This window comes from Calonectris borealis, chromosome 8, assembly GCF_964195595.1.
Source record: "Calonectris borealis chromosome 8, bCalBor7.hap1.2, whole genome shotgun sequence".
NCBI lineage: Eukaryota > Metazoa > Chordata > Aves > Procellariiformes > Procellariidae > Calonectris > Calonectris borealis.
The window spans coordinates 3,776,701-3,793,003 of record NC_134319.1 but is presented as its reverse complement, the minus strand read 5'-3'; the positions used below and the strand labels follow the sequence as shown (position 1 = coordinate 3,793,003).

Sequence of the window (16,303 nt, the reverse complement as noted above, 5' to 3'; positions counted from 1 at the left end):
ATTTTTATTTAAATTTCTAATCTTGCAATGATTTCTTTTAACATCAATTTTGCTGCTACGAAGCTCTTGAATGGCATGCAGAATGGTTATTTTATGTAACATTAGCACATAACAGGCTGGATGGAGGCTTGTGGAAGAGTGCCAATGTTGTTTTTTTATTTGCAGGTTGGCCTGGCCGTTTCTGTGTATGTAAGAAGAGGGCAGGCAGGGTATCAGTCAGCTTTCAGATCTTAAAATTTCTTAATGGATTGGGCAAGTGACAGAGTATCTTCCTGCTGCAAACCTTTCTTTTTGTAAACTGTAAGCCTTGGCAGTATTAGTAGACAGTCCTTTTGAACGTCTCAGCAAGCTTCAGTTCTGTAGCACTAGATGATGAACGTGCTTAAGTGGTCTTTACAGACTCAGAATAAACATCATCTTTCTGAGGGCTTTGAATTTTCTTTTTCGCCCCCCAGGATCCCTTAGATCCAACAAGAACAGCCATTGTGATCAGCTCTTTGGTGGCAGGCGGAGTAGCCGAACGTGGGGGCGAGCTTTTACCGGGTGACCGCTTGGTGTTTGTAAATGAGAAATATTTGGACAGCGCCACTTTAGCAGAGGCAGTGGAAGTCTTGAAATCTGTGCCCCCGGGTACAGTTTCTCTTGGAATCTGCAAGCCTTTGGTGGTAAGGACTGATTTTAACTTTTTTCTGTTTGATTCTATGACATGTACAGACTGGGTTGTTGTATTTGGGGGGGGGCGGGATTCAGGATAGAAGTATGTATGCATGTGGAAAGCAACTAAGTTCAACTAAGTTGCTATGCGTACACCTCGACGTGTCCAGAAATTCTGGCTAGCTGGTGAATGGGCAGCTCAATGTCCAAAAGGTCTGACTGGAAAACCAGCGTTCTCAAGTTCCGTCTGAAAGAACATCCACGTGGAATCAGAAGACATGTCTGGGCAAACTTAAGCGCACTGGCCCTATGCATAGGTGTAACATGGTTTGAGCAATTCAGCAAATCAGTTAAATATGTGCTGAAGTCCATTTCACTCTAAGACACTGCTAAGTGCTTGCTTGAGCTCCACTGACATCAAAGAAACTTAATCTGTTTGAAGTCAAGACTGTAAATTCAAGTAGAATTTCCTTCTTCTAGAATCAGGGCTTTGGAACAGACAGTAGTTTACTTGAGAACACTGCAGTATTGTTCATCAAGGGCACCCGGGCAAAATTAATTAAAGTAAAGCACCATCTAATAGAAAGTGCTTGTAATTCAAAGTGGTATAGGAGTGGTGAAATAGGAATGTAGGAAGGCTGTTAAATATATCCTTTCCTTTTCTAAAAAGTGATATTTCATTGTTCATATCCTTGTATTTGTCTGTCTTTCCTACACATCTCTTTATTTTTTACTATATCTGTACTAATATCTTAAAAGAATAAAAGCTGTTGTCTTTGTCTTCTCCATTTATAACTTCCCTTTTTTATAATTCTGTAACTTTTTCCCATCTCTTTTCTGATGGCTGGTTCTCCCTCTCCCTTTTAGTTTATTGAAAAATGTGGGAATTTTTTTGTTTGTTTTCCTGACTGATCGTTTTGGTTGCCTTTCTTAGGGAGAAAGGACAGAGGAGGAGAATATGCACAGTGTGGATTCCAGCAACATTAAAACCAGCCCTGGATCTCCAGAACCAATAGATAATATTAATTTCTCAATAATACTTGAAGCACCACAGGTATTTGGTTACTCTTTTGATTCAGCTTAAGATTATACGGACAGGAAATGATGTTTTGAAGTAAAAAAATAGTATGTCCTTCAGACTTAAGTATCGGATACACTTCAGGCTGGATTCCCTCTGAAAAAGACTCTAACAGCTAACTCTATACCTATTGTATTGTGAACAGTAAGCATATGCATAGCAACTACCAATGTAGTTCCCAGACTGTCTTATCAAATTTACTATGTCATTAAAATACCTCGGGTTACCTTGGATAGGAAATACGAATGCTACGTTATTAGTAGTCATAAGTAGTTGGTTCAGCTTTGCGAAGAAGGTAAGGTATGGAAGCAGAACACTTTTTATTATAATGAAGCAAAACAAAATAGTAGTCTAGTGTATAAGGCAAGCTTGAAATCTGTTCTTCTGCATAGACTTCCTATGTGGTCTTGAGTGATTTCTTTACTCTTTTCCTCAATTCTCCTCTTTCTTATTTTCTGAGAAATAATTCTGTTTATTGTGGGAGGATGAGGCACTAAAGGTAGTGAGAAACTTGGATACCAGGGTAATAGGCAATTGCACAAGTCATATTGCAATACTGACTTGTGTAGGGTGAGAGAGATGTGGATATTTTTGAATTTTCATCTCTACTCAAGTGCTTTGCAAAATTTTTATTAATTCACATTGGTAAATGCATTCTTTTTAGACCAGAAAAGACAATACATAAAGGATCATCCAGAACTGCAACATAGTAATAAAAATAAATTCTAGATTTTCTTGTTGCTAAACATGTCTACCTGTCTCTGGATACAAACATATGTTTAATGCTGAAATGGTATATTAGAACCACCAAAAGGAGCAATGTTACGGGGTAGATGTAGGTATACTATGTAGAAATTAGCTTGGACGTGATATTTACTGATTTTCATGATGTAAAATAGAGTTTGTTGTTTTCCGGCTGCATAGGAAGGGTTCCTGGCAGAGCAATTAGTCCTCTGCCAGCTCAGATTGTTTCTCTGCTTCCTAAATAAAACTAATGCTATTAAGTATTTTTAAATAAACTATTTTATCTTGAAGTCCTGCTGAATATTGAAACTGAAATGATCAATTTGTACAAAATACAGGCAGAGGTATTTGCTTGTATTTTGTTTTACCTTATGTATGACAGCATTGATAGTAGCTTAGAGCAGTAGTATAAAATTTCCATCCATTTATTATCTTACCTGCTCATACAAGAGCCAAGAGTGGTGTGTCATGATGACTTCCAGTCTTATGCACGAGCACAGTGCTGACAAAGCTGACCTCAAAAAAAAAAAAAAAAAGGCAACTTGAAGATTTTATGTGCTACCACAGTAGACTTTACTATCATGTTTGCAGTATTTCCTATTCCATTGGTAGCGTCTGCTACTGCAGTGCAGCAGTCTGATTATACATACCTAACTGCCGTATCAGGAGATGGTACTACAAATTGCTGTGTGGTTCTGAGCTAAGTCAACTGTTTTATACAACGATGAAGTTGGTGCCTCTTACAGAAGTGTTTAGAGAATGATGCTGCAGAAGTGAAGTGAAATGACGTAAAGATGAAGAGAATTAGAATCTCTTCAGACTGGATATTTTTTGAGATTGAGGTACACAGGGCAAATAGATTAAAGGAACATTTAATGCTTATGAAAAATGTGCTAATTTCTAGATTGCTAATGTTCTGCTTTCATGCCAGCTAGTATTATTGCATTGTTTCCTTATGCTCTTGGCTGTCTCTTGTTTTCTCTCCTGCCTCTCATTTGAACTATGCGAACATTTTGGCAGTGTCTGGGTTTTTTTTTTCTGCATTTGTACAAACCTAACAAAACAGGATTCTGACACTAAAGGTCAGAAATAGTGAAGTACCTTGGGGAGTCTGGGAAGGGGCAGGAAGCAGAAAGAAAAACATTTTGGTTGAGGACCCCTGAATCTGTAGATTGGATTCAGTGTTTGGGGTTTCGGTGCCTTGAAGATCGGGTTTGGGCATACATATTTGGTGGCTGGAAGAAAAGAGAGGAAAAGCTTTCTGTGTGTGGCCAGCTTTCTGGTAGCGGTGCAAGGCGTAAAATTTCAGAGATGCCTGTGCAGACTCACTCCATGAGCACCCCATTCAGTTTAGGACAAGCATGGAGCATTGGAAATTGGGGAACCACGCGACAAATCCCAGTAAAAGAACTGTTGAGCGAGATCTTTCAGAGCGGGTTTTAATACCTTTTCTTTTGGTTTTGTTGTTTGGTTTTTTTGTTTGTTGCTCTGTGGTTTGAATTCAGTAGAAAGGTGAGCACTCTTCTCTTCAAAACAGTGAGGGTATTAGATAATGGACAGTCAATTATGTCTGTCTTTTTTTTTTTTTTTTTTGAGGATGTGGGTCATCCATTTCCCTTCTCCCCCAAGTTAAAATATTATGTGGAATACTCGAGGGAGGGATAAACAAGTGTGGCTTTTGTTTTGGTTTGGTTTTTTATTGCTGATACTGTTGCATAAGCAAACTCAGGCTGTTTTTTATTTAGCTGATGGTATTGTAAGAAATGTACATGCATTCATAAAGCGATAGATAAGTCTGGAGCACAGAGATACTCTAGCTGGATTTATATATACTTTTTCCTGTAGGTTTTTTAGTGTTATTTAATAATTCTCGTTCCCTAACTTCAGTCCAGATTGGTTATTCTCAATGGCTGCAGCAATATCTAAGCTGTGCAACTTAAATTTCTTTATATTTAAAAAAAAAATTACAATGTCTACTTTTGGTGTTAAAATCATAAGTCAGAGAGCGTATTTTCTTTTAGAAAATGCAAAAGGTAGAAGATTTTCACTTTAAAAAATCAGGATGTCATTTTTAATATGGGCCTAACATAAAACATAGTTTTAAAAGAGTTAGCAAGAAACATAATGTAAAATCTATATTCCTGTAATGTTTTATGCAGGGTTTCAGAGATGAAACACCTTTTAAAGAAGAACTTGTTGATGAACCAAGTTTGGACTTGAGAAGGTCATTTCAGCTTTCTCAAAATGACAATGAGAATGAGAAGGAGTCCTGGGAGATGCATGAATTTCTGAAACCCAGAACAGAAGTGGATGAAGAACGGGAAATGTTGGTGGATGATGAGTATGAAGAAGATTCAGGCTTCCTGAAATATAATGCATCATGTGGACAGAAAGCAACTTCAGAGAGGAACCTTGATACAGAACGATGGGCAAAGCAACTTGAGACTACTGAAGCACAAGACTTAAGATCCAGTGTTAACGTAAGTCCAAAACAGTCCCTGGAATATCCATTCAATAAAGGTCAAATGGTAAGGAATGCTCTGTTGGTCTCAGTGCTGTACTCTGACTGTGGGACCCATACCTCAAGGCAAATTCTAGACCTAAACTCTGTGAGGAGTCTTCTAGTGTTTTAATTACTAGATGAGATCCGGGTACCTCTAAAGGACACCAGTCTATCCTTTTGTACATTTTGGAAGGTTCTTTTGGTTATTTAATGTCTGTATATTTAACTGTTCAAATGAAATATGTGCTGTGGTTGGTGTATTTATAGGCATCCTGTACTTGCGTCCTCTTTCCCATCTTGGACTTGTGGGCTCAGTTCTTTTTTGCAAGCTGTACTAATATGGTGCATATCAGTAATAGCAGAATGTCACTTCGTGGTTTTAATAGTCCGGGGGCTTCAGCAGCAATGACAGTGAAAGGACCTCCCTCCTTTCCTCATTATTTTTAATCCAAATCAGTTCCTTAAGCCAGATGATAGTGCAGCTGAGTGAAAAATGATATGGCGGAAGCAATTGTAACAAGCATACTAGTGGATGAAGGAGTAGAAAGGAGACGAGAGCTTCAGGTAAATTGTGAAACTCTTATTTATATGTCCTCCTCAAGTATTCTGAGAATTATTTTTTTCTGAGTCTTTGTTCATTCACTTGCCAAACAAAAAAGTGATAATATCAGCCTTCCATGCACCAGTTTCCGAGATGTATGCTTTTATATGAAAAAAATGAAGTGGAAAAGGATTTAATATCACAGCCACAGAGAATTTCAGGGTTTGTTTGGCTTGTCCCCTTTTGCACTATGTACATAAACAGGCTAAAATGCAGCTTCTAGTGACAGTTTTCTGTTAGAGTGCACAATATTAAATTTATACATTTGTTACTTAACAACAACAAATGAGCAAGAGCAAAGAACTTGTTTGAATTACAAGCAAGCAGAAAGATAGTTGCTTTATATTGCAATTGCACATAACGTTTTTCATGCCTCTTCTTAATATAGTGCATAAATGAGCAGTTAGTATTTCATAGTTATCTGAATAAATATGAATGTAGTTGAAAAAATGTGAATGTTTGCTGTAAAAATCAATGTTCATGAAAAATACCCCTGTATAAGTGATACCATTGCTTTCTAACTTCAATTACTCTTTTTTTTCTTCTCTGTGAAGTGTGAAGAAAATGCTAGTATAAGTTCACTATTTTCTGGAACCACAGCACACAGTGGCTACCAAAAAGCCATATTTGATACTGAAACTACCCAGTCAGGAGCAAAAAACAAGATGGATTTAGGTTTGTAAGAAGTTTTTTCTTTATCTTATAATTTCATATTTACAAATTTAAATTTTATACCAAAACACAAATTCTTTCAAATGATAAAATATTTAAATGAAGACTTCTGCAGGCTCAAGACAGTCTGGCTTTAAATAGATTTCAGCTTCATGATCTTGCTTCCTCCTCCAAATCTTTTCCTACAATTGTCACAAGTGATATTGAAAGTGGCTGCAGCTTTGTCCTGCCTGTGGAGAATCACGTTCTTCTGCGTAAGCTAATATCCTCAGTAGGACTCCATGCATAAGTAAAATAGCTCATGCCTGTAATTTCTGTCAGGAATTTGTCTCAGTCACTTTTGATTGCTGATTTTATAGATTTTTGCACTTTAAAACAAAAAAAAAAGTGACAGGCTCTGGAGGTAGCTTTACCACAACCAAAATTTGCAAGTGAACTCTATGGTAGATAATTGCCCCGTATCTTGGTTTTGTAATCTGTGCTCAGGAGCAAAGTTTCTCCTCGGCAGATGGCCAGAGATGGATGGTTGGATTTGGGTAGATCATCAGGGAAATAAATTTATCAACCTGCCCAAGGTAGCACTCACTGGTTGGGAGGAAGGAGGTTGGGTTTTTTCCTTTCTTTGTCACCTGCATCTTGCACAGCAGACACTGTGTAAGCTACAGTGGCAGACTGACGACTCTTGCAAGGAGCTCTGTTGATACTTATGTCACCAAAATGACATCAGTCTTCCCCAGTGTGATGGGGTTCTGTGCTGGAGCAGGGCTTTGCACTATTCTTCCCGCATAAAGGATGGATTCACTATTTCTAATCACGTGGTTTTGTGAGGAGCATCTGTCATGTAGGTTGTACCTAAGCATGTCTCAGTTCCACAAAGATTTGGTGTTTCCTGTTACTGCTTGACTGCATGTATGTCAGAAGCAAGGTGCTATAAAAAAGTGTTTGGTGTGGTTTAAATTTCCTTCAAAAATAAATGTTCTGTATCTTTAAGCCTCTTGATCATCACACAACATCCACATTTGGAACATGGTGAGCTAAGGGTTTTCTTTCCAAGGGTGATATCTGGTAGATGCAGGGACAGAGTAAGCAAAAGTTCACATCTACACCTTTTCTTCTTCAGATACAAAGCTTCGGATTGACTCTAAAGGACCTGGGCTTGCTGTTGATCTAGAAGCTATTGAAAAGGAAGAACTAAAAGGGGAGGATTATGTTTTTTCCAAGAACCCGGAATCTGGGAGAGTAACCACCTTAGCTCAGCCTAGAACAGCGTTGTGCAGGTATGGAGAAAGATTTCAGTTTTTGGAAGATTATAAATTAATGATCTTAACTGTCTTCTTGCTTTACTTAGCTGACTGATCATCAAAAGCTGTGTGAAACAGTAAGACGTACGTAGATGGCCAGTTCTGTGACTTTTGCCCAAGGAGCCGAATTTTGCCTTGCAACTTTATTGAATCTTTACTTCCCATGTTTCCTCCCCTGAGTACTGGGACAGAAAAGCGCGAATGGCTCTGCCACCTACTTCACTTTCTCCACTGTGAGGGGAGCATGGATGTGGCCTGGAGGAGAGGGACATAGCCTTTACTGGCAGCATTGGTCATTAGTGCTTAAGGAGCTCTCCCCTTAGCTCCTTATCATACTTCTCTGTTTTCACTTTCCTTGGCTCTCAGGCCTGTGCAGGAAATTTTAGTCTTGCCAGTGGTGCTGAGAAACCTTGAGCTGGCACTGGTTGTAGATATTTGCCACATCTGTCAAGTGTCCCATTCTTTCCCCACCAGTTTTGGGTGAGTGAGTAGTGGATCTGCTTTTGGGGCCTGTTGATTCCAATCCTCAAGTACTTCACTAATTCGTCTGTAATCTTCCCTCAGAGGGAAAGCAGCTCAACAATAAGGATTATTTCTCCAGCACAACATCCTACTTCCTTTTTGCAGTTTAAGAGTAGCATTTACAGCTCTCAGGATCTACAGAAAATGTGTGCAAGGATGTATTGTTTCTACCTTTCTGTGGGGGCATGCAATTCCATACTTCCGTTCCTATTCTGTGAATAGGTGAGTCACATATAGTATAAAAGTTTAATTAGCACCCTGTTCTGGGGTGTTTAATGGAACACACCGAATCCGTTCTCCCAGTTGCATCGTGATCTGCTTTCTGGTCAGCTAGACTGGTTTTATCATGTTTATATCCCTCTATAAGAATCACAGCATATTTATCAGAAAGTAAATGTTAATTGCTTAAATAGTCATTTCGAATGAGTAAATGCAGTGCAGATTTGTATATCACAGAGCAGCTTATAAATTTGGTCTGCCCACCATGTTTATTTCTGGAGCATTCCTTAAGTACATTTAAACCTAAATACAAAAATTCCTGTCTAGTCTGTTGACTCTGCACATTTGGTTTAAACTGGACAGTGTGAGAAGGCGTTGCTGTCTCACTGCCAGATACAAAATATGCAAGGAATTGTGACCTGGCATGGGTGATGCCTTTTTTATTTTTTATTCCTCCCCCCCCTTTACCCCCAATTAGTGAATTACCTGAGAGAGAAGAAGGAGAAGGAGAAGAAACTCCAAACTTCAGCCACTGGGGACCACCACGGACGTATGTTCATATGATTACATTATTTCTTCCCATTTACCGTATGTCTTTTTTTCTGTGAGCCCTATTAGTGCTCTTGGGTTTTTTTTCTCCCCTCCTCTGCCAATAGCTTTAAGGTACTTGTGTACCTTGGGCTTTCTTAGATACAGTGAATTTTTAACAGATGTTCAACAGAATTATGCCTTCTATTTATACAGCTGACTTGGGAAAGCTTGGCGGGTTTACGTTGTGGATGACCTACAAGTTCTTGCTCGTTTAATAACTATTAGGTGTGAACAATGCACATAGTGCTGCTGTCTCCTTTTCCATGGGTTCTCTGCTAAACTTAATGGCAGAATTCCAAATTGCCAAGCCAAGTTTTAGCCACATCCTTGTTGTATTGTTAACATTTTTAGGTGAATTGTTTTTATGGTCCTAAGTAAAATATGATCAGAAAATTTCTGCTTAAGCTGACTAATATGCATCTGAAACACTGAAGTCAATCTTCAGAAAGTTGTATGAAACGCTTTGTTTTATTATTTGTCTAGCATAACACTTGTAGTATTTGCCATTTCCAGACAATTTGCTCAAACTGAAAGAGGATGAGTGTTTACTTGAAGACCTGCCTGTTTTACCCTGACTTGCTCTGAAATAAAAGCCTATTTGGAAGAGCGGTGGGCATGGGTTGGCAGCAGAATTTTGTTCTTTTTGTCGGGTGAGGTCTACTGAGGGTAAAAAGCTGCCTCTGTTAAAGCCAGAAGCTTAAGAATGCTCTCATCCTTTTACTCTATTAAATCTTCTTGAAAGACCAGAAGCTTACATTTATTTAAGGCTTTGCATTTATAGTTTAAAAAACTGTTTCAAGCTGTTGAACTACCACATGTATTTTTTCAGTGTTGAGATCTTTAGAGACCCTCATGTGTCTCTTGGAATCAGTATTGTTGGTGGACAAACTGTCATAAAGCGTCTGAAGAATGGAGAAGAACTTAAAGGAATCTTTATCAAACAAGTTTTGGAAGACAGCCCAGCAGGAAGAACAAAGGCTTTAAAAACTGGAGATAAAATACTTGAGGTAAATGCAGATAAACCTACCTTTTCATTCTAAGAAACAAAGATTGACTCAAACAGCTTTGGGAGGAGAGAGGGACAAAATACTGTCACTACTTCATGAAGTATTGACGACACTGTGTTTTAAAAACCAAAAGAAACCCCTGATGATGTCTTTTCTTTTTTTTTTTGAGGTCTGACTATGGAGCTCTTTTAACGTTGTCCTCTTTATTTAAGAAAAGAGAGGTCCTGGTATCTGATGGGGAAATGAAAAAAATGAGTGCCTTCTTCCCATATAAATGAGTAATAAGTTATAGCATACCTTTATAAGCATAAGTTATAATATATAGAAGAACAGACTCTTCATACTGAAATTTGGTCTGTTATTTTGTGTGTGTTAATTTGGAGTAGTTAACAGTCTGATTAACTACTATTTGGGGGGAAATCCTTGATTCTGGCAGGTGCCACAGGGGAGAAAGCCATTCCTGGCTCTCATCTCTGGCTCTGTGTTCATTTTTTTACTAATTTTTCGCCAAATGAATGCTACTGAATCTGGGTTCCCAAGCTGATAGTGCCGTTCTTGTATGTGCTTTAGGGTTGTGTGTGAAGTTTTGAAAAATTGTTTCAAATCAGGTTTAATTCACAAACAGGTAAAATCTGAAAGAATTGTATTATACCTACCATTATATCTAGCATTCTCTGACAATCTTATTCCTTATGTTTGGGGATTGCTTTGGGAAATATTTGGCCATCTTTTAATTATGAATACTAAGTAATATACTTTTCTTTAAACCATCATGGAAATATACTTTAAAAGTAATTTCTCTTGACTGCTTTTGGTACCTTCCTCAGATATGCTAAACCTTCTGCGAATGTGTGTGATCTCTTGTAATGACTCTGTGCCAAAAACAAGCTACCTAATAAAAATAAACATTTTTTGTTAGGTTTCTGGGATAGACCTACAAAACGCCACACACGAGGAAGCCGTAGAAGCTATCAAGAATGCAGGAAATCCTGTCGTGTTTGTGGTTCAGGGTTTGTCTAACATACCAAAAGTAAGTTTATTTCTATTTTTATTCCAAAACTTAATAAATGTGCAATACTCATCTTATTTTTAACTTGGCTAAATTTCTTTCAGCGCGTTCCATCAATTTTTGTGTCCATCCTTTCTGTCAGAGTTTCTGCTTATAGACCACATGATTGATTGATTACTTGTCTGGCCTGATTTGAAACCTTGTTTCTCTGATGTAAATCAAGTAGATGTAAATCTGTTGACTAGGTACTAATTCAGTTCTTCCACCTGTGTAATTGAGTCTGGCTCTGTGTATTTTAATTTGTTCCTATTTCATAATCTAAAAATGCACTCTGTTATCCAAATGAACAAAAGTGTAATTAAAATTCGCCAGATTCACACTAGCAACCCTGTGTAAAATATGTCATCAAAGGACCTGAAGTAGTTATTTGGGAACAAGTTAAATTTCAAGAGATTTAGATGCCTCCTCATCTGCAAGGCCAAGGCAAGAAACCTTTCAATGCCTTAGTAAGAAAAGGCATACAATTCTGCCTGCCTTGAAGTACACACAAAATCCCCAAGACTTCTATGTACTTTTGATATAATCTGACAATGTAATTGAGAATGTTGGTGCATTAGTAGACCTGAGGACACCTTTTTGACAACTGTAGACAAATCTGGCACAACTGTGTCCATTATTTTTCCAGTGCTCCAGGGATTCTTTCAAAATCTATTAAGACTTTCACCAGCTATGCTGGGAAGATGCTCAAGCAGTGATGGCAAAAATCACAGTGATGGTAACTAAGTTGGCTCCCTTTCTGTATCGCCTTTTTCACAGAAAAGATCCAAAAAAACTGTCAGAACATTCAAGTGTTCAGCTGCATCTCTGGCCCTTACTTTCCTAGTCAATCTAGAGAGATCAAGGGAAAGACGGAGAACGTGAAATTTGAGTTGCTTTGCTTTGAACTGTAGGCTGTAGGAAACTGGGCATTCACAGACTCTCAGCAGTACTGCGCAGTCCCAACTCCTATTCACCAAAATAAGGTGCTGCCGGAGGAGTGGGAATATATTACATTTTGAAAGAATAAAGAACAGCATGGAGGAATATTACATAGAGGCTAAACGTGCTCTCTTTTATAAGGTGTCTGTGTGGATGGACACTGGTCTATATCTGAATAATTAATAACTGACACTTCGGGAGCTCTGTATCAAGGATGTACATCCATATTGTTGACTTCAGAGTAATGTTTAATTGATTGAAGAGATGGGGCTAGATATCAAACAGTGAGCACTAAAAAAAGTAGAGAATGTTTGTAAATTCAGTAAAAGAATGTAATTTAAAGACTACACTGCAATGCCCTTCTACATGGAGCAAAATGAAGAGTGCACTGGGTAGCTTTATTGTTGTCATTACCTAACTTTTGGATGTTTGTTTTGCGGCTATAATGCTCTTTCTAATGTGTGTAATATATGCATTGTTTTTCAGGTGGTTTCTGCCGTACAGCCTAAGGGAATCAAAGTCAGCAAAGATCAGGATGCAGCTGGAGAAAATAAGAGTGAAAAGGTATTTATTCCATTCAATGCTATAGCCAAGTTTTACTAAATCAAACGGTATAGTAGCAAGCATTATAACTCTATGATAAGCCCCCCTGAAGTCTGAAATGAAATTTGAAGTATTTTGTTGAAGTGTCTTTGATTCAAGTAATTTTTGCCAAATTTCTGCCAAATAGAAGGCAGGTTTCTGAGAAATGTTCTGTGGGTCTCCCCTGGGTGCTGAAACCCTGTACTTATTGCAGCTCTTCACTGGCATCTTTCTGGAAGTACCTGCTTTGCTCCATGTGGAGGCAAATTGATTCTCTTTGTTCAGTAGAAACAGAGAAATAATAACATGTACACAAATTATATCCTTAATGTGAGGCTGGCTGAAATTCAGTAAAATCGTATTATAGGATAATTAAATCCACTAAGTCTCCTACGTTTCCCATTGCTGTGTAAAACAAGGAAATGACCGAGTGATCTGTAGCTGGCCGGCTAATTGTGAAGCAATTACTACACAGTAACTTTCAAGCAACTTCACAGCAGATTTAAAAGAGAAAAAAATCTGTTTGGTCTAAACCAGTGGATTTGTTTTAGTCGCTACAATAAGGGAAAAATTTAATTTCTCATTCCCAGCCAGATTGCTCGAATGGTGGAACTGTGCTGACTGATGAGTGTAGGTCAGGTACTTTGAGGGTGTCAGAACTGGAGGAGCAGAGACAGAATTAGTGCAGACAATAACTTTTGCCCGGTGCAGTTTAACATGCCAACTACAAATACGATGAGCTTTTCATTCGATCCTACTCAGTAGTCTGGTGTGTGGTGGATAACTGAGAAGGCCCTCTTGCCTCCAAAAGTTTTTGTAAGACTCCTTTCAGATCCTGTCAGATACAGAAGCTATGAGGCTCAGTTATTCAAAAAAATCAAGAAAGGTGTGAAGTCATGCTTTCATGCCAGTGGATAATACTTACAACGAAGCAGTTACAATCCCCTTTTCTTGGTTTTGTTATCTATATTTCTAATCTCAAAAGCACTCATCCTCTTGCAACGTGCTGCCTTTAATCTCTAGGACTCCAGTGTGTTGCATTCTGTAGCGTTCGGAGGTTAAAGGGGGAGCCTAATCTTTTTCAAACCTTTTTCATCTATTGGTGCTGTAAACTGGTGGGTGGAATATAGAAGAGCTTCGGTGCATAAATATGTAGCTCCTTTTTAGCTTTGAACATTGATTCACAAAGCAGTCATACTGTGCTACAGTAGGGGCATCTCTGAGTTGGAAAGAGTTGCTATTAATGGATTACTAGTCCGCGTCCCTATGGGGAATCAATGATATTTCTAGTCCGGTCTTCAAAGTGTCACAAAAGAGTTTGATTTGAAAGCAGCCACATCCAGCTGGAAAATCTGCCTTTTTCTGTATGATGAATTATCTTTTCAATACTGAAGGTTTTCTCTGATTTCTTGGTGTTTATCCTCCTCTATTGATCTCTATTTGTTTAAAAATGATCACTTGAAGCAATTTATATAAAACCACTTAAAACAATTGAGCTTCTTGTGGACAAACCAGATATTAACATTATTTTGCTGGGCTATGTAAACTGCGCTTTTGCCTCTGTGCTGGAAAGAGCTGTGTTAATACAAAAACATGGTGTAATGGAGTACTCTGGCACAATTTACTCTTTTTCACTGGGTCAGGAGGGACGAGAGAACAGACTCCTTCTGAGTCATAGCAAACTGCTGGATAAGCTTAGGTGTCTGGTGTAATTTCACACAGACTTTCTAACAAATGTTTAAGGTCTTAAAAAGCCAAAGGGTCAACATTTAAACTATGAGTTATTACTAAATTATAGTGATACTATTGATTTGTCTTAAGCAGATGAAAGTGGGGCTGCAGGTTTTCAGTCTTCACCTGCTCAGTAATGTAGAACGTGAGTCCTCTCGCGCTTCCTGGATCTTCTGGGTTTTGCACAGTTCTACCTGTGTTGGCGTCAAGCAAAAAGTGGGAGGCGTATTTGGTGTATTGGATACTTTGGGCAACAGCTGTCACCTTTCCAAGTGCTCTTATTATACACTCTTACTACTATTGGATTGAATTAATTTCATTTATTATTGTTATGCTGTCTTCAAAGCAGCACTTTCCAGTAGTGTTTTTTTAAATGGATGGGATGATGTATACTTTATCTCACAAAATTTTCTATGTAGCTTGTGTTGCAGTTTGCTAGTTAGACTATTCTATACAAATTTAGGCTCAAGATTTTAGAAATCCATATGCAGGTTCAACTTTCATTGTACACAGTGAAAAATTTTATTCTGGGTTTGATGTTTGGGTGTTGAGTCGTAATTCCCAGCTGAACAAGAAATTAATTACGGGCATTCTGGTTGCTCTAATGGCATATCGTACTCAGTGTTCCCTTTCTAAAGTGCATCCTGCTATTAGTAGTGGGGTTGCATGGGATACAGTTGAACATAATTTAGTGAAATCATGTAGCAAACTAAGGCATGATCCAGTTACTTGGCGCTATAAAAGCAGTTGCTCGGACGAACAAGTGCCTGTTTGCATTAGATTCAGAGCTATTCTTTATGCCTGCTATGCACCGCTATATGCATCATTATAGGAGCTGCCTGTATTTATGTGAGGTAATAGAATTTTATTGTAAGTTATAATTCAAATTCTTTTTTAAATTGAAGCCAAAATATAGATGAACTGTTATGTTTAAATATTCATAGATGCACTAAGAAAATTGAGTTCTTATTTTGTATTTAAAAGTTTGACTTTTATCAGTACCAGACAATTTTGTTGTTCAGTCTCTAAGGAGAAATGGGATATGATCTAATGTTTATTTTTAACCCTTGATTAATGTTCACACTTTCCTATTTATGATGATACACAAGTATTTCTTCAACAAGTAAATGTACATGCACAATTGTATTTTCTTTTTTTGATGTTCAGTGTCACTTTTTGTTCTGATTTCTTGCATAAAAAGCCTATGCTGCAGAATTTAGCAATGTAATTAAGTGCTGTGTATGTATACATACAGTGCAGTACACAACAGGGTTTGTTTTCTTGTGCGTGGAGGTTACAAAACATATAACTATTTTTCTTTGAATCCATTAGAGAAAATATGGGGCTCCACCTCCAATGAAATTGCCACCTCCTTATAGAGCACTTGAAAGACTGCATGCAGAGGAAGCTCACGTGGATGAAGAGGAGGATGAGGATGCTTGTGCGGAGAGTGAGTCGTGCCACAGTCATTATGTCAGGTTACATTTATGGAACACAGTCAGGTTGTGATAAACGTATCTGCCATTTATTGCTTGTATTATGGGAAGTGGTGCTCCGTGGGGCAATAGCAGCTAATCCTCAAACTTGTTCTTACCAAGGGCTACTGATTTGTAAATCAGATAGTCTTCTCTTCCCAGCCAGGCTCCTATACTCGGCTCTTCTGAAGAGATGTAGGAAGGGCTCTGTTTATTTTCAGCCTAAAAATGTCTGAGCAATGTCTAGAGGACTTGCTTTGGCAGTGATGTCAGTGGTGAAAGGCAGATGTTGCGCTTTACTGTTGTAATTGCAGTGGTAGTTGAGCAGGCATAGGTTGAGAACCATTGGTGCATAGTCCTTGTCCAGAAAAACCTGCAGTTAATTTCAGACAATGCTTTTCAAGCAAAAAATTTTCCTTTAAAAAGAAAAATCTGCTGATTTATTGTCTCAGTACTCTACTGAAACAGAAGATCCCCTTTTTTGTAGCACCTGTTATGGGAAAGGTTCTGCAATTGTCCAGTTCTGGGTTTTGCAATGAATTATGATGATTTGCACTCTGTAGAAGAGTGGGGACCTAAAGAATAGGATGCAATGCAACTTGAGAGCTTCCAGCAGTGTGACTTTGATTCCAGCAT

At 38.2% G+C, this 16,303-nt stretch overlaps 1 protein-coding gene across 6 annotated transcripts in view; it reads left to right on the top strand.

Moving 5' to 3' along the window:
• Window positions 1–16,303, top strand: part of PATJ (PATJ crumbs cell polarity complex component) — a 161,067-nt gene that overhangs the window by 55,651 nt on the left and 89,113 nt on the right. For all 6 annotated transcript variants that reach the window (XM_075155627.1, XM_075155628.1, XM_075155626.1 and 3 more), the window contains 10 exons: window positions 456–665; window positions 1,589–1,708; window positions 4,636–5,004; window positions 6,135–6,255; window positions 7,373–7,529; window positions 8,773–8,844; window positions 9,715–9,892; window positions 10,812–10,922; window positions 12,366–12,443; window positions 15,525–15,642. In XM_075155627.1, coding sequence (XP_075011728.1) covers window positions 456–665; window positions 1,589–1,708; window positions 4,636–5,004; window positions 6,135–6,255; window positions 7,373–7,529; window positions 8,773–8,844; window positions 9,715–9,892; window positions 10,812–10,922; window positions 12,366–12,443; window positions 15,525–15,642 — 1,534 coding nt within the window. The remainder of the gene's footprint in view (window positions 1–455; window positions 666–1,588; window positions 1,709–4,635; window positions 5,005–6,134; window positions 6,256–7,372; window positions 7,530–8,772; window positions 8,845–9,714; window positions 9,893–10,811; window positions 10,923–12,365; window positions 12,444–15,524; window positions 15,643–16,303) is intronic.